Raw genomic sequence first — 18,842 nt, 5'->3', positions numbered from 1 at the left:
CATTGCAGGTTATCGCAAACGCTTGATTGCAGTTGTTGCTGCTAAGGGTGGCCCAACCAGTTATTAGGTTTAGGGGGCAATCACTTTTTCACACAGGGCCATGTAGGTTTGGATTTTTTTTCTCCCTTAATAATAAAAACCTTCATTTAAAAACTGTTTACTTGTGTTGTCTTTGACGAATATTTAAATTTGTTTGATGATCTGAAACATTTAAGTGTGACAAACATGCAAAAAAATAAGAAATCAGGAAGGGGGCAAACACTTTTTCATACCACTGTAAGTTCATTCCTGATGATGCATGTGTCCCTCGATTATCCCTGTTGTTTTTAAATGACATCCAATACAATATGTCCCAATACAAGATGCAGTCCATGTTTTGGGAATATTGTCCCTTTGAGGACCACACTACACAAAGTAACACACTGATGACAAATTCTGGCTAATCCAGCATCTCCTACCAGACAAAAAGCTAGATGTATACAGTGGATGATTTTTTTCTCCCTCCAGCAATGCGAGCTGCTGTATTAATTCAGCGGTGGTACCGTCGATATGTTGCCCGTATGGAAATGAGACGGAGATGTACTTGGAATATTTTCCAGTCTGTTGAGTATGCAGGGGAGCAAGACCAGATCAAGGTGAGTCTCAGATTCGACTGTTTCATAATAAGTAGAATGGTCACATTTGGGAAAAAACGTATGTTGCGTATGAATTTATTACACCTAGCAGGCTTTATTTTGAAAGTACAAAGGCTACAGTTCCTATCCATGGCCATGTGTCACAAACCTCAGCGGGGGACAACAAACTAAATTACTTGTACTTCTTAATTTTCTACATAATGTCATAGGTTCCTATGTGATTAGCCTGTTTTAGTGTAACAGATTATAGCAAGTTTGCTAACATTTCTCTATTGCTAAAAATGGTAATCTGTAAAACCCTGTAAGGCCTCCCAAAATCTTATAGAAGGCCCAATGCAAGCCAACAAACTAAAATACAAAAAAACATTTTATGTTTTTATAGTTTAGCACTGAATATCTCTATTTCTTAGTCAAGTACCAACCCAGTACTACTTTATATTTGTATAACTTGATGTCAAATTGTGTACAAAAAAGATATCAACAGGCATTCACATGAGTTTTCCCTAAACTACACCTAGTGTCCTCAAATCTTAAATGGAAAATGTTAAGAAATAAACCTTTATATGCTTTTTATTCATGTTTTTATAAAGCATGCCCAAAGTGTCCAAAAATCTCTCCAAAAACGATTACTCAACATAATGCTTTCTAACAAATCTGTATCACATTTAAAATAGAACTTTATTTCAAAATTATGTTAACCAGAGCCATTGCCCTGCTTCGTTCCTTGCCCTTGCCACACACCTCCACCACCCCAGCTGCATCCTGCTTGATTAACCCCCCTTCCTAGGGGAGGAAATTGGCGCAAGCATTTCCAGATCCTTGGCCAATGGCTTACCCGGAAGCGGAATGGCTGGAGGGCCAGATACCCCCAGGTATCCTGCAGTTGCTGTCCTTCATCTGGTGGAGCCACCGGATTGGGGCATGATCCGAATGGAGGATGTGTTTTCTCAGGATGTAGTATCGGAGAGTCTATACTCTATTTGAAGCATTGGTCTGCAGGAGAAAAGGTTTAGAGAAGCCAGGGCTAATCAAGAGAGGACTGCCACATAAGCAGTCCTCTTCTGCTTATGTTTTAAACCTCAGACACACCACCTGGCACTGCTCAGTCCACTGGACCAGATCTGAGGCTCCCTTTCAAGTGAGGTCCATCAGGGGTCTAGCGAGACTAGAAAAATCCTGGATGATCTGGCGATAGTCATTTGCTAGCCCCAGGAATTACCTCACTTGTTTTTTAGACTTGGGTTGGGGACTCAAAATAGCTATGGTTTTATCAACCAGCAGACTGACCCGTCCCAAATTTATCAAGTGAGCCTAACTAGCGGTTCCGTTAGAAGGGTTCCCAGGGTCGCCAAAGCTACTATTAGCAAGAAAAGAAATTTAAAGCAATGACTTGAATAAGATAAGGAAATTAATAACGAGAACACTATGACAGGAATAAAGATACTTACAGCGATATATACAATCGTATGAAGTAAAAAACGAAGACAAACGAGTACTAGTCATCGGCAACGTTCGTGAATGGTAGCTGAAAATACAGCCAGATATGGCACTGTGTGTGATGTTGTTATTGTGCGCAACGAGTTAGCTGTAGCAATTTTTTTTTTTTTGCTTTTTACATTTACAAATTTTCTTTTTTTTACTATAGAAATTACATGAAAAATGAAATTTCTTTCATATACAAACAAACGACAAAATGTCATCATTTATTTTAAAGGATTTTTTTTTCTGGAAGTCTTACAAAAATGTTTTGCTCTGGAAGTCTTACAAACCATAGATATTTCCGAAGGGAATAACACAACTGGCACAACTTCTGGAGCCTATGTTCGGGGTCAATTGGACCCCAAGCATAAAAGCGGTCATAAACTCTTAACATAATAGGAGAGTTAAAACAAAACTCATAACAAAACGGGTTATATTGCATTATATTTCTTATTTATTTAAAACAAAGCAAACACAACATTTTAGATTCAATATAACATCTTGTTCCTGTGTTCGATCTGCACGTTGGACGTCGCTCTGGATCGAGCGTCTGCTAAGTGCTTTTGCTTTGTAATGTAATGTCTTTATTTGTGTCTTTATATTGCCTGTCATTAATGCAGCACCAAATTGCTCCATGCATTGCAATAAATAACAGAACTGAACTGATATTTCACTGCATGTTCTATAAAAAAGAGAAACATCGATCACTGAAACACTGAAAACTCTCCCACTTCAGCACATGGCGAGTCATGAAATTGCCGAAGGGCTCAGGTGCCTCTAAATCCATGAGGAAAAATACCACTCTTCCAGCACAACAGCTCACAACAAGCCAAGGGCAGCCTAGACAATAAAGCCCGTAAAATCTGGTTTGAAATTCATGACATTTTGCCTGAAGGCTAAATGAAACAAAATTAGCTGTCAAACAGAAGAGACGTTTGCAGAAATCTAAATACCATTTTCACTTTTTCTGATACAGTTGTACAATTTCCTGGGCTACCTTGTGGATAACTTCACACCAGCTAGCTGTGAAAGTAAGGCCTTCTCCTTGATACTTAATATTACTGTCCTCATTAGTCTATGCCATGTTGGGAAGTAATTTTTGGAACATTCACCTCTCAGGAAACCTGATCTCCCACATCTTCAGGGAAAATGAAGTTTGTCGTGACATGGAGTGGGAAAGGTACTTCTGCTACAAGACCATTGAGGTGCCAGAAATCTACTCAGGACCTCACCTTACCTTTCCTCTCACTGTAGCTCAAGCAGACTCCTTGGTGGAGGCCTTCAAAAACAAAAAAGTAGGTGCCCCCAAAATGATATTAACAATATATTGTTGTCTTGTCTATAGTGTTATAGAATGTTTTTCCTTTGTCATCAGTTTAATGCTCGCTATGGATCTTGTCAAGTCAAGTTTATCTGTATAGCACATATTCATACAACTGAATGCAATTCCATGTGCTTTACAGAATAGTGGGAAAAAAAGGGTTGATTTCACAATGCTTAACCAAAAATGTTAAAATCTATTTAAAAAGACAAATGAATGAGGAGAGAATAAAAGAAAAAATATATAAGACAGTTTAAAATCTATTTAAAACAATCTGAAAATAACAGACAATGAATAAAAAATATCCAAACAGACAATAAAGGGGAAATAAATAAATGGATAAACTTGTAATGGATAAATTTAGACAATGCATGCTCTCCCTTAAATCCCTTTCTTGTTCCTGTCTGTTTTTCCTAGTAGCAGCTCCATTCTCGATATGTTCTCCAACTTCTGCTAGAAGCGTGGAAATTGTTGCGGACCCTGCCAAATATCAACCGGATTTCTACCTGTAACAGCAAAGAGATAACCATATGCGGTGAGATCAGTGCTTTTCTTAATGATGCCAGAAAATCTGCAATGTTGTTCCATCCATTTATACTGATGAATAAACACAGAATTATTGGCACCCGTGATAGATATGCACAAAAAAAGCTGTAAACTAAAAATAGAATACAGGTATTAACATACACTTTCTTTTCCCATCATTCAATGGAATCAACCAAAGTCTTACATTTTTCAGATAATAATACAAAAATGGTTAGACAATTATTGGCACAATTATTGATACTGGCAAAGGTGAAAGTGAGTCTTTTCCTTCTATTTGTGATTAGGCTAGATAATACTTGGGCAGTTTTTTTTTTACCATTCTTCCATGCAGAACCTTTCAGAATGATTGATATCCTTAGGATACCCCCCTCTTCAGTTCAGACCACAGGTTTTTCATGGGATTCTGGCCGTTTCAGAACATGGCTGTTGTAATGCGGGGTGGCCTGTAGTGTAGCGGTTAAGTTAAATGACTAGGACATGCAAGTTTGGTGGTTCTAATCCCAGTGTAGCCACAATAAGGTCCACATAGCCATTGGGCCCTTGAGCAAGGCCCTTAACCCTGCATTGCTCCAGGAGATGATTGTCTCCTGCTTAGTCTAATCAACTGTATGTCACTCTGCATAAGAGCGTCTGCCAAAATGCAAAAAAATTGCTGAACCGTTTCTGCATGGATTTTTATGTATGCATGGAGTCATTGGCCTGCGGGAAAATCTACTTACAACCAACTCTCAGCTTCCTATCAGAGGCAACCAGATTTTATAACTTTGTTAAATTAATTGTGCCATTGATTTTAAATAGCGCCCCAGGACCACTGGCAGCAAAACTTCGGCAAAACATCAATGACCCATTGTCATATTTGCCAGTAGCCATGAGGTGCTTCTCCTTGTATGCATTACATTTTGCCGACAAACAAAGTGATGGTGTGTATGGGTATGGCTAAAACATTCAAATTTGGTTTCATCTGACAATAGCATTGTTTTTCAGTCGTAGTTCCATTGAGGTTTGGCAAACTCACGATGCTTGGCTTTGTTTATTGTGCTCAGTAAAGGCTTTATGCCACCCCTCCAAACTGTTTTATTTGTTTTTTAGACTTGGTGACCCCATGACACAACCATTCACTGCAATTCATTCAACTGCGTTTCTTGGGTTTGCAACCATCCCATATGCTTTATACCTTTTTAATATTGCCGTTACAGTGCTAAGTGGAATGTTTAACCGTTTATGTTTTGTACATATTACCCTACTTGTGATGGTCAATTACCATCTGTGTCTTCTGAATTGACAGTTTGTTGGCTTTTCCCATACTGATGGTTGATGACGCAATATAGGTATTTTAGATTAAGCATATAACAATACAATTTCACTTGGTTTGATTTTATTTACAATCACTGTTTGGGGTGCCAATCATTTTTTTCAGAAAAAAATAGATTACTGAATAAAAAACATGGGTGGCACAGATGGCGCAGTGGGTAGCACTGCCGCCTCACAGCAAGGAGGTCCTGGGTTCGAATCCCCGTCGGCTGGGGCCTCTCTGTGCGGAGTTTGCATGTTCTCCCTGTGTTTGCGTGGGTTTCCTCCGGGTACTCCGGTTTCCTCCCACAGTCTAAAGACATGCACGTTAGGCTGATTAGAGAGTCTAAATTTCCCATAGGTATGAGTGTGTGAGTGAATGGTGTGTGTGCCCTGAGATGGACTGGCGACCTGTCCAGGGTGTATTCCTGCCTTTTGCCCAATGTATGCTGGGATAGGCTCCAGCCCCCCTATTCAGGATAAGCGGGTTAAGATAATGGATGGATGGATAAAAAACATTGAAACATGAGAGTAAGTGTATTGAAATAAAAGTAATACATATAGTTTTCCCGTATGTTTGAACATAAAATATAAATAAATATCCTTGTTGTTTATTATATACAGCCTTTTTCCTCCATTTTTATTAAGGATGCCAATTATTCTGGAGCCCACTGTAATGTTGTCTTAGAAATGATCAGAATGAACTGGTTCAATATACTTCACAGCTTAAAATATTTAAATATAAAAAATTGTCCATCTTCTCAGGTGATTTACATGGGCAACTGGAAGACCTGCTGTTAATATTTTATAAGGTGGGTAATATAAGTGAAATCATACCTGATATGAAGAATATGTGGCATATATGGAAAACATTGATGTGGCCCTGTGTTAATGCTTTAGAATGGCATGCCGTCGATGGAAAGGCCGTATGTTTTCAACGGGGACTTTGTGGATCGAGGGCCAGACTCCATTGAGATTCTTCTCATCCTGTTTTCATTCCTACTGGTGTATCCCAATGATGTTCATCTAAACAGAGGAAACCACGAGGACCACATTGTTAACCTTAGGTAGCATGCCATAAAATACTTGGAATGCATTCAAATGTTTTATATTTTCAATAAGGCAATAGTTTCATTTCAAACTGTCTTTTTTTCTCTAGGTATGGCTTCACCAAGGAAGTGCTGGGGAAGTATAAGGTAGGTCTAAATTCTTACATTTGCTGTTCTTTATAGGAGAAGTTATATTTTTTATATGATGTCGTTCAGAATTATTTGTAATTTCAATACAATAATATATCATATTTTGCTTATACACTGTGAGAACTTTAATAGGTATTTATTAGACATATTTTTGTAGACTTATTGGTGTTCTGCTGCTGTAGCCTATCCACAGTACAGTATAAACTTAAATAAGAAGCAATCTTGCTCTGCTTTCTTGTTTAACTCTAGAGGCTTTTTGACCAGGGGTGCCTACATTTGTATGACTGTATATGATCTAAGTAAAGCTGCACTCTCAACAAAAAATATTTAGGAGAAACACTTCTTGTAAATGGCAGGCATTTATATAGCGCCTTTATCCAAAGCACTGTACAATTGATGCTTCTCCATTCACCCATTCATACACACACTCACACACTGACGGTGATTGGCTGCCATGCAAGGCCCCGACCAGCTCGTCAGGAGCATTTGGGGGTTAGGTGTCTTGCTCAGGGACACTTCGACACAGCCCAGGCGGGGGATCGAACCGGCAACCCTCCGACTGCCAGACGACTGCTCTTACTGTCTGAGCCATGTTGTAGTATGTACTGCATGTGTGTCACTTGATGACTTAAAGCTAATTTAGCCACAAAATGTCTAGTCCCACCCCCAATTCCCATAGAGAATCACCTCATTAAAATGCGAACCATGATTTTGATGGGTCGCAGACATCAGGAAGTCTTGGCATGCAAAGGATATGCAAACAATACAAATACAAAACATGACTCTTTTATTTGTCAAACTTTGAAATGGGGGGCTACATATATAAAGTGCTGTTAATTACTACATGGTGGAACCAAAATGTATAAAAAATACCCTTTAATAAAAGCTGTGACCATATGTGAATCGTTTGATTACAAACACAGAACATAAAATATGAAATCAGGAAAAAACTGAAAAAGACTTGCGCATAAAATGCTTGTATGAACTTATTACATTAATTAACCTCATCACACTGTCTTTTTCTGTTTTTTCCTGATTTAATATTTTATGTTCTGTATTTTGGAGTTACATGAAGTACATTTTTCCTTTTTGGCAAAATATCCATGTTTGCCCCTATAGCAGGATTGTAAAGCCATCAGCTTGTTAGCTGGCAACTTCATCATATATAGAACTGGGCAAATAAAAATAATTAAATCCTTAAGGTGAACAATACCCTTAAAGGGAGGGTAACTTCCTCTGCAGCCACTTGACCCACGTGATGTGGGTCAACCTTTTGTGTATTCTGTTTATTCTTACAACAGAGTTGCTTATTGCCAACTTATTGCTATAATGAGCATTTATGCAGACATATTTGCTCCTGGTTCTACTGACAGTATTTTCCTATAAAGATTTTCCCTTTAGAATTGTTCACGTCACTTCTAATGGTGGCATTGTTAATTATTGGGAGGATTTATATATTAATAACATAGTGAGTCAGTGCATTGAGTGTATTGTGGGTTTACAAATGTGCTGATAATTATGTTAATATTACAAAAACAATGAATCTCAATTGGTCTCACCATTCAATGAAAGCATGTATCCAAGTACATAACATTTTTTGTTTTGAATGTGCTACTACCCCTCAGCTTCATGGGAAAAGAATTCTAAAACTAATACAAAAGATCTTCAGCTGGTTGCCACTGGCAACAGTCATTGACCAGAAAGTGCTGATCCTGCACGGAGGGCTCTCTGACAGCACTGACCTCAGTATTATCTCCAGGGTTCACAGACACAGAGTAAGTTCACCATTTTCATTTTATTCCACAAGAAATCTTACCTGTAAATGGGGTCTAAGTGGAAACATAGGTTAATGATGTTCCTGCATTTGGTCTCTCAGTATACTTCAGTACTGAGGCCTCCCAAGAAGAGGTGGCCGCATTCTGACAGGCGATTGTCTATTGACTCTGATCGAGAGGAAGACCTATGGGCCCCCAAGGACAGGTGGAACTCCCCCACCTCAAACTACCCCTCACGGGACAGCTTCCAGCGACGCTCCCTCCAAGACTTCTCCGATAGGCTAAAACGCTCACAAGAGGTAGACCTGGAGGAGCTGCACCGGAAAGCTAAATTCACCCGCTCCTACACCGATCTCCACCAGCTCCTCAGCTCTGACTCTGGCCCTTACTCTTTGGAGGATGATGATGCCAACACTGACGAGTGGAAACAGGTACATAGATAAAGTGGGAATCGTCTGTTAAATCCAATAGGAATCGATTCAATTGGTACAGAAATCTGACATTCGTTTTCGTTTACCTCATGTCACTGCCCGTTATCTGTTATCTTTGATCATTAAGTTATTTGTCTTTAGTAATGTGAATTTCTCATTTTTCTGACCAGCATGTATGGACCTGGATAAAATCATTTACTGACAAAAGTCCATTCAGAAAAGCCCATTTTAAAAGGCAATTCACTTCAGTTCTCCACGGTAAATTCACAGCAAAATTGTAATGAAGTTGAACTGGCGCACAATACAGATTGTGGACATTCTATGGAGTGACCCCATACCACACGATGGCTGTATCCCCAATGAAGTGCGAGGTGGGGGCTGCTACTGGGGCCCGGACGTGACGGATGAAGTGCTGAGCAGACACAACCTGCAGCTGCTCATTCGATCCCACGAATGCAAGCAGGACGGCTATGAGTTCTGCCACAATCGCAAGGTGAGGATACAGCATAAAAGTCAGGAGCTTCACCACATAATCCCTGTGAGATGGATATTTCGTAATGTGATATGATGACATGTTCGGCTGGAATTTACAAGAGAAGCACAACGTACACAGAGATAATACATTCCAACCAATGTGCAGGAGTACAGAGTCAAAAAAACAGACTCTTGTACCACTGTCCAAATATGGACCTCACTCTGTATTATTGATTTTTTAAAATACATTTATTTTGCATGTGGAATACATTTTATGATCATAGGTTTAAGAAATGAATGATAGGCAATGAAAATGAATAACTGCAATCAGGGCAGTATTTCCAGACAAATAAAAAGCCCTGTAATCTTTTTTCCCCTCCTTTTTTCAATTAGCACAACTCACAGCTGTGTTTGTGAAAGAGTAGGATCCGAAAATCAAGCCAGTAGCTGTTTCTATTTGCATTTATTATTCAAATAAAATATTTCTTTGTACGTACAGTAAAGGGTATGTTTGCATTGGATCATTTCCAGTGTGTACTGAGTTCAGGAAGAGTCTATTGGTCCTAATAAAGAGTTCAGTTATAACTGTGTTGTTGTTTTGCATTTTAACAGGTTGTGACCATTTTTTCTGCCTCCAACTACTATGAGGTGGGCAGCAACAGAGGTGCCTATATCAGAATTGGCCCTGACATGGTGCCGCGTTTCATTCCATACCAAGCCAGCAGCAAGATCCGTGGACTCAGCCTCAGGCAAAGGTAAAACATGAAATAATGAGGCTTATAGCCATATGCAGTACAGTGCCCTCCATAATGTTTAGGACAACGACCCAACATTTATTTGCCTCTATACAGCACAATAATTTAATAATTTTTTTTTAAAAATAATATTCACAGGGTTAAAGTGCACATCATTAGATTTTAGTTTCACCATGTAGAAATAACATCAGTCCCTCCATTTCAGGGCACCATAATGTTTGGGAAACGGCAATGTTATGTAAATTAAATTAGTCATCTTTAGTACTTTGTTGCATATCCTTTGAATGCAATGGCTGCTTGAAGTCTGTGATTCACCAGTTGCTGGGTGTCTTCTCTGGTGATACTCTGCCAGGCCTGTATTGCAGTCATCTTTATCTTATGCTTGTTTCAGGAGCTAGTTTTCTAGTTTTCTCTTTAGCATTTGAAAGGTATGCTCAATTGGGTTCAGATCGGTGATTGACTTGGCCGATCAAGAATATACTATTTCTAGCTTTGAAAAACTCCTTTGTTGCTTTAGCAGTCTGTTTGGGATCATTGTCTTCCTGTAGAATAAACCACCAGCCAATGAGTTTTGAGGCATTTGCTACTACCATCAGCAGTTATATCATCAGTGAAGACAAGTGAGCCAGTACCTTTGGCAGCCATACATGCCCAGGCCATAACACACCCACCGTGTTTCACAGATGAGGTGGTATGCTCTGATATAAGTAAGTCTTTGTCTCATCTGTCCACAAGACCTTTTTCCAGAACTGCGGTTGCTCTTTTAAGCACTAATTGTAACCTGGCCATTCTGTTTTTGTGGCTAACCAGTGGTTTGCATCTTGCAGTGTAGCCTCTGTATTTCTGCTCATGTAATCTTCTGCGGATAGCGGTACAGCTGTTGTCTTTGTCTTTACACTGGGGTGATACCTTTGCTAGTTTTGTTTGGCTAGGAAAGCAAACAAATGAAACAAACTGATGATCAAATAGGCTCTTGTCCTTATCTTTGTTTTGCAGGTAGCAGTTGAAATTGTACTTCCCTCTAAGGTCTTTCAGCGCACTTATCCCTGGTTATGGGTATGCACTTTGTACTTTGTTGTACTGTACATCGCTCTGGATAAGAGCATCTGGCAAATGCCATTCATGTAATGTAATGTAATGTAACTTATATACAGGCATCCTTTCAATTGAGGAGCCATATAATGATAGGTTGTCCAAGCCTGTCCTCCTTGTTTCCTCCCAAACAGCACAAAATGTGTTTTCAAGGCTAAAGCTTGGAAGCTCCACTTACAGGACCACCTCTCCACCACCCCCCAAGGGCCCTGCAGTTATTGCACTCCGTAATGCCTCAGAGTATAATGAGAGACCATAGCCCAAAGTCCCTCAGACATATCATTTCCCATAACATTAAACAATGCTAAAACACATTCACCGGGTTCCCAGAATCCTCTTCTCCAGCCAACCACTCCCGGGTCAGAGCCGCAACACCTGCCTGCCACCCCTGTGAACCAGTCTGAAGGCATCTAGCAACTTATTCGCCTTAACCTCACTCAGCGGGCCACCCGGCCACAGACCTCCTAATCTGGTGTGGGCACTTGCCTATACAAACCTTTCCTGTCCCGTCTTAGCTCCACATGCTGGAAGCACAGAATCTAGCCTCGGTTTCAGCCTAGTCTCCTGTGCACAGATTATCTCCGGCTTAACCAAGAAGTCCCCCACAAATCACAAACTCACTGCCCATTCGCCTCTAGACTTTGCCCATTCCTCTGCAATTGAAACTCATTATGCAGACATCAGTCGAGGGGGGCCATAACCTCTCTGCTGCCCGAGCCAACAACTGAAAGATGTACGACCTTCACTAGCTCAGGACCCTGACCCACGTCAGGATAAATAATAAACCACCCCCAGACGCTGAACCCCCTGGGCCTGGAACGTGATGCTTGCATTCCTGAAAGCCTGCACTGCGGGGGCCCCACAGTTACAACAGACAGCCAGCCTAGCCTTGCACTTACTGTACCCGTGATCCTCACCACATCGTCCACCTTCTCCGACACCGACACACCACCACCACATGCCCAAACCTCTGGCAGTTAAAGCACGCACGGCAAAGCGGCCCTAACGTAGTGCTGTGGTTTCCGTTTCAATCTTTAAGTTCCTTCCAGAATTTCTTCAAGATTTTCAATAAAGTGGATGAGGCAGAATCCTCCAGAATATCAGATTTTATTTTTCAACGCTATAAAGCTGAGGTATCTCTGCAGAGTGACCTGACACCATTCAGTTGTACATCTGCTTTTATACAGTTTCAAACAGGCTTGTTCCCTCCCAACAGATGTCTCTTTTCCCAATACCTGATAAGGATAGGTTGATTCTGATTGGTTGGAATCAATTGGGCCAGTATTGCAAAATCATTGTGGCTCCAGACCCTCCCCACAACCTTGGCAGGTACTTTCCTAGTTTGGTAAAACATTGTGGAGAATATGTCATCGGTACAAAAATAAAAAAAATACGTTTAACTCCATATCTGCTCTGGAGAAAGTCCCCAACTCTCCACAGCCCTTGTAAGTGCATACAACTGCTAGTGGTCCTATTAAGTGAGTACAGACAGTGAGTGACTAACAGAGTGTGACTTCATTAATACAACAGTATACTTTCATACATCTATATGGATACATTTTGTCTATGCATGTCTATTTTATCATCACATTTATCTTGAATTAAGTGCATATTACCAATCATAAGTGCATATATTGATTTCACATTTGTGGTTACCTATCACATTGTCTATATTGATTAACACATTAATATGGCTTTAGATATGAGTGCATATTAGGTGCATATTACCATGCAGGTATATAGTGCATTACATATCAACATTCCAACAATAGCTCCTTAGCAAAAAACTAAAGTACCCGAAGTGTACCCTCTGAGGCAAGCTGTGTAAGCAGTACCGCCAGGCTCTTTTCTTTCCATCGTTGAATAATAAAGTTCACCTGCTGAGTGTCCTGCTTTCCTAAACGCTGCCAAGCACTGCTAGGTAGATCGAGTTACCATAGTTTGACAAAAGCTTTCTTGATTTTACAACACTTTGATTTGTTACAACTTGCTAATTTGGAATGGACACCATGGCATGCTTGGACATGTATTGTAGCTGCAAAAACCTAGCTGGCACTTCTCATCATTCATTCAGCATGGAAACCCACGTGAACACGGGGAGAACATGCAAAGTCCACACACAGAGGCCCCAGCCGACGGGGATTTGAACCCAGGACCTCCTTGCTGTGAGGCGGCAGTGCTACCCACTGCATCATCCGTGCCGCCTGCTTGACTTTAATTTGTCTCAAACATTGGGGCTATGCATAAAAAGTTTTGTAATTATGTCGCTCTTCTAACTCCTTTTTTAACAGAACCAAAGTGGGAGAATTTTTATATCTGGACTTCTTCCCACATTCTTCATAGGGTATCTCCAGCTGTGGTTGGGTTAGAACTTCTGTGATTAGAGTGTCTACAGAAGGCTATGAGAATCAATATTCCAACGGCTCTCTCCGATTGGCTCCACAAAGTTGTCAGTCAAAGTTACGGACTGAAGATGTATGGTTAATGCTTTATCGGTCTTAAAGGGTTCCCTGGTACATGGTAGCACTTCATATCAGACCAGCTTGTGTGGGATGAGCCATACACATTGGACAGATCCAGCCACTGCACTGCCACGTCTCCTCTGTTCCTTTGCCTCTCTGAAGATCTGTGAGCGGCTGTTGGTGTGCTGATTTTCTTGCACTGTCCACAGAAATGAGATTTCAGTCACACCTGAGATTCTTTGTGGTTGAAAAGAAGTTGCACTTGTTTTGCAGTGTGGGACGCACAGAGCACTCTGCCCTCAGGGTCCTGCGAGAACAGCTGATTGCACACAGGTCCGACCTCATCAAAGAGTTCCAGGAGTATGACCCTGAGAACAGAGGTACTCTGTCTCTTACACACCTGGACTGTCTCATCCACACTACTCATTGTACTACACATATTGCTGTTTGTATTGTGACCTGCATCAACAATCCCATATCACAGATTCTGAAGCCACAAAAGTTGCTTCAGTTGGTATTTGGCAAAAGTTATATGAAAAATGCATTTAAAATAAATTTTACACACCACTAAACTGGTTATACTGTTTGTTTTGGACTTAAATACATAAGAAACCAAGTCCTTGCTCTTGCTTTCAAATGGTTGGTTGACACCATCTAGTGGTCTAGTATTATAAATTTTACTGCATGTAAGTCACTTTGAGCTTTTGCAAAGTATGCATCTGAACAACAACTAAACTGACAAAAAAAAAGATAATTGGATAAGTGTTGGTAAGGACTGGAAAAGCAATTTCAACACAGAAATAACTGTAAGTGAAATATAATGGTAACCCGTACCAGTATTACAGACAGGACAGGAACTAGAAGTAGTTTCACATGTTTCTACGAATCATTTCTAATCAACTAGCAGTTAGTATAAAAATGTGGTTTTGAATTTAAACAATTTAAACAAAAGTTCTACATATGCATTCAGATAGGGTATACTGTAGGCTAATGAATACAGTTTTACCTTCAGATGCTCAGCGGTATCTTTCATCTCATGATTTTCTACCTGTTGTTCTATCTGTTCTAATATTATTCACTCTGATTTTACTGCGGTAAAATCAGGTTTATATGTTGTGACGCCGGGCTGGGGACGGCCACTGGTCACAAGGTGGACAGACGAGAACAAACCAGAAAGTAGGGTTTGGTGATCATATCTGCTCCCTTTCTCTTCTGGTCTGCTTTCTCTTTTCTCTCCTGAGATCCACTAGCTAGTGTTTATAAGGCATTTAGGCTATGCTAGTTGTAGCTAAGGTGGCACGGATGGTGCAGTGGGTAGCACTGCCGCCTCACAGCAAGGAGGTCCTGGGTTCGAATCCCCGTCGGCCAGGGGCCTCTCTGTGCGGAGTTTGCATGTTCTCCCCGTGTCTGCGTGGGTTTCCTCCCACAGTCCAAAGACATGCAGGTTAGGCTGATTGGAGAGTCTAAATTGCCAGTAGGTATGAGTGTGTGAGTGAATGGTGCGTGTGCCCTGCGATGGACTGGCGACCTGTCCAGGGTGTATTCCTGCCTTTCGCCCAATGTATGCTGGGATAGGCTCCAGCCCCCCTGCGACCCTGTTCAGGATAAGCGGGTTAAGATAATGGATGGATGGATGGATAGTTGTAGCTAATACTCCTTTGTATACCTCAAGATGGACATTACCCGTTACCTATTCATTGGACAACAACATTAGCTTACACAGACATACTTCCCAAAAATCTTTGCATATCAGAAAATAACACATAACATATTAGTACTGAGAAATGACCACAAATTATTGAATTGATTAATTTAAACTGTTTTCTGTGTAATTGGCATATGCTGAGACGTAATCACTGATTATTGTACAAAGAAAGCTCCATAATCATGATCAAGATGAGTTTGCTTTGTATTTAATCACTGAATGTGTTTTTCCCCATTTGCATTTTTAACCATTTGCACTTTTCCTGATGGTCTCAATTACAAGGGCCCGTGCGCAAACTGGCTTTAAACTGGCTTTTTTGTAGAGCCGGCTCTCCACGAAAGGATCACGGACCCTCTGTCTCTGCCACTGACCACCAAGGCTCAGTTATCAATAAGTGCAATGTTAATCTAACAAACAACAGCGTTTGTATTGTACTATGTCTCACACTCATCACAGGTGTCATCTGCCCGAATGACTGGGCCTTGGCTGTGGAGAAGGTCCTGCGGCTGAACCTGCCCTGGCGTGTGCTCCGGCCCCAGCTGGTGAGCTGCACACCTGATGGCATGCTGGATTACCACACCTGGTTCTCCGACCCCTCCATCAAAGAGCCTGAGAATGAGGTGAACAAAATTCATCGTATGTATGTATGTATGTTGCTGCAGTGATATGGCTTGCCTGTACAATTTGGCTATTGCTGCACGTCACACAGACAGCTGATGTGAGATTTTGAATATTACTAATGGTGACCTTTTTGCCTTTCCAGCATATTGACCAAAATTTGCTGGAGACCCTTTACAGACATCGTTCTACCCTAGAAACCATCTTCAGAATAGTGGACACAGACAATTCTGGTGAGAACATACAAATAACTCAGATATTGACTTAAAGGTACAATAGGTCATTTTAGACTCCTAACGGTCTGAGGAGAGGAATTGCGACTCCTAGAGGAATTGCAACAACAAACAACCTCAGACCACAACACTGTTTAAGCTTCCGACAGAATATAACGGGTAATATAAAGCGTTATTATACAGTTCAGGGTGCAATTTGGAGGGCGGTTTGAGTAGCTACACAAACAATCGGAATAAGCCCCCATGCCATTGGCTGTGGCAATTAGAACCAATTTTCAGCCAATGAGCTTGAATTGTTGTACAGCTGTACAATGTTTTGATACAGTGACAGCCCGACAGATGTACACTTTGACACACAAATTTAAGGACTATAAACACAGGCAGAGGGTGAGTCAGCATGTCTGTGAGCCTTTCTCAATGATAGGTAGGGATAGGAATGGTCTTGTAACAATGTTTTAACATAAAAATCTTAACTATTGTACCTTTAAACCCACTATCCAGACAGGCAATGTTTGGAGTGCAAGATACTTAATTTGTTTCTTCAGTACATATTCAATTATGCAAAAATGTAAGCTGCAAAAGGCACCAGATGCCTTTATAGCATTAAAGGGTAAATCGATCACTTTTTTTCTAGCTGTAAACATCTTTGTATGCAAAATTAGAGAAAAAATTCTGAAAATATATTCGCTTTTAGAGGTGAATTGTTGATGGGATTGTCATAAACATACATGAATATGGCTTCCTCAGTCAAGTTTAGAAAGCTGGCTGAAATATTATGCTGTATGTAGTCCTAACCAGCTCCTGTTATCAGCTTTTTACTTCAAAAGTACTAGCTCGTAAAATTGGATGGATATAAATCTACATACAAATCTATGGATGGGTGTAATCCCACAGTCACTTGGTGAGACTGCCTGCCTGCCTGCCTGCCTGCCTGCACAGTCAACCAAACCCATGCCCTTGTCTCTTTTAGGCGTCATCTCTTTTGAGGATTTCCGTCAGACATGGAAACTGCTCAGCTCTTTCCTTCAGATGGAGATCAGTGAGGAGGTTATCTCCAACCTGGTGATCAGTATCGATTCCAATAACGATGGGAGCATTGATATCAATGAGTTCATGGAATCCTTCCGTTTGGTGGACATGAATAGACTAGAAAGGGGGCGGAGCATGTTCCTGATCCCTCCGTCAGCTCTGCCTCAGGAAGAATGCCAGTCCGAGGGATCCACACCAACAGAAGAACCCCCATCAGAGGAACCCCCATCAGAGGAACCCCCATCAGAGGAACCCCAATCGGAGACATGACCTCACACATATCAAGCATCACTGAGCCTTCCATTAGCAGACTATTTTAAAATTAAGTTTTCTGAAATTAAATGGGATGTGTATAATTTAGTTCTCAATATAATGTGATTGTAATATTATCAGATTAGCATCATTGACTGCTGTCGTTTTGATAAGGATAACGGGCACTGTGTCGTGAAAAAAAGGAAAAGGTACTTTTGGAAAAGGTACCTGAGTAAACACGAAACATTATAATTTAATTTATTTTATGAAAAAAGTTATCAAACAGCCAAATCACCTCTTTGAAAAAGTAATTACCCCCTTAATCTTAAAAACTGGTTGCCCCACCTTGCAATTGGACACTTCCTATAATTTGATATTATTCTTTCACATTGCTGCACTGCTGCAGGACTGCTTTAATTCAGACAAATTCACAGGTTTGGTATGCCATGACCAAAGGAACCTCCAGAAGAGATTTTTAAAAAAGGTTGGTGAAATACTGTATTTAAGTCTGGAAAGGAATTTCTAAGGCTCTGAGACTCCACCGAACCAGAGTGGGAGCCATTATTTCTAAATGGAGAACAATTGGGTTGGAATAGTGATGAATATTCACAGGAGTGAATCAGTGTTCATGACTACAATAAGAGAGAGACTGGGCAAAGAAGGGATTCATGAGAGAGTGGAAAGTTTGGAGTGATTGAGTCCTCACTTGACCGAAATAGAGTTACTGTGGCAGAACCTGAAAATAGCAGTTCATGCTCAAAAACCTACCATTGTCTTTATTAAAGCAGAAGAGTGGATTAAAATTCCTCCACAGCGATGTGGAAGACTGATATGAAATTAAAGGTGTGCGGTTGCAATTATTGAAAGCTAAAGGTGGTGAAACCGGTTATTAAATTTAAGGGGGCAATTACTTTTTCACAGGGGTGATATGGATGCTTGATGACCTTATTAAACAATATATTTTTTTAATGTGTTTTGTGTTTATACAGGTTCCCTTTGTTTAATATTACATTTTGATTGAAGATCTGAAACCATTCAGTGTGATAAATATAGATGTGCAATGATCGAGGAAATCAGGAAGGTGACAAATACTTTCATGGCACTGTAGGTGAAGATCTGCCTTTGACCCAACATTTGGTTTCAAAGAAGGTGAGTTCAGGTTGAATTAAGGGTGACAGAGCAGTCAAGTCATTAAAAAGAATTGTATTCAATAAGATAATCAAGACTGGATAATGCATGAATAATACTGCATACAAAGTATGGAAACTGTAGAGTGAAATGCTGTTTTTGCTGAATGCTGTAATTAAGGCATTTGGATTTGAAATCAAAAGATTAACCTACTCAGTCCTGAGATCAGAATTCTTCAGATTTATCTCAAGTTCCTGTTATAAACACGTTCAGTTCTACTCCTCAAACTTCATGTGACTTCAGGGGAAGTATTTTCATATCATTCTGATATACACCCTGTATCAACAAAAAACACTGCATGTCCATCATTGAATTTTAACAAATTCAGTTTCATTATTTCTGGTACTAATATCACAAG

At 40.4% G+C, this 18,842-nt stretch overlaps 1 protein-coding gene across 1 annotated transcript; it reads left to right on the top strand.

The window, feature by feature from the left end:
• Nucleotides 1-509: 509 nt before the first annotated feature.
• Nucleotides 510-17,314, top strand: ppef2a (protein phosphatase with EF-hand domain 2a). The gene is given in 15 exon segments (XM_061260501.1): nucleotides 510-635; nucleotides 3,091-3,145; nucleotides 3,234-3,409; nucleotides 3,853-3,970; nucleotides 6,037-6,083; nucleotides 6,172-6,338; nucleotides 6,431-6,467; nucleotides 8,096-8,245; nucleotides 8,347-8,676; nucleotides 8,984-9,169; nucleotides 9,763-9,905; nucleotides 13,733-13,839; nucleotides 15,621-15,784; nucleotides 15,928-16,015; nucleotides 16,986-17,314. Coding segments are annotated over 15 exon segments (2,223 nt in total).
• Nucleotides 17,315-18,842: the final 1,528 nt, after the last annotated feature.

The sequence above is a fragment of the Conger conger genome, chromosome 11, assembly GCF_963514075.1.
Source record: "Conger conger chromosome 11, fConCon1.1, whole genome shotgun sequence".
NCBI classification, from domain to species: Eukaryota; Metazoa; Chordata; class Actinopteri; order Anguilliformes; family Congridae; genus Conger; species Conger conger.
The sequence above is the reverse complement of the archived record's forward strand: the minus strand, read 5'-3'. Positions and strand labels throughout refer to the sequence as shown.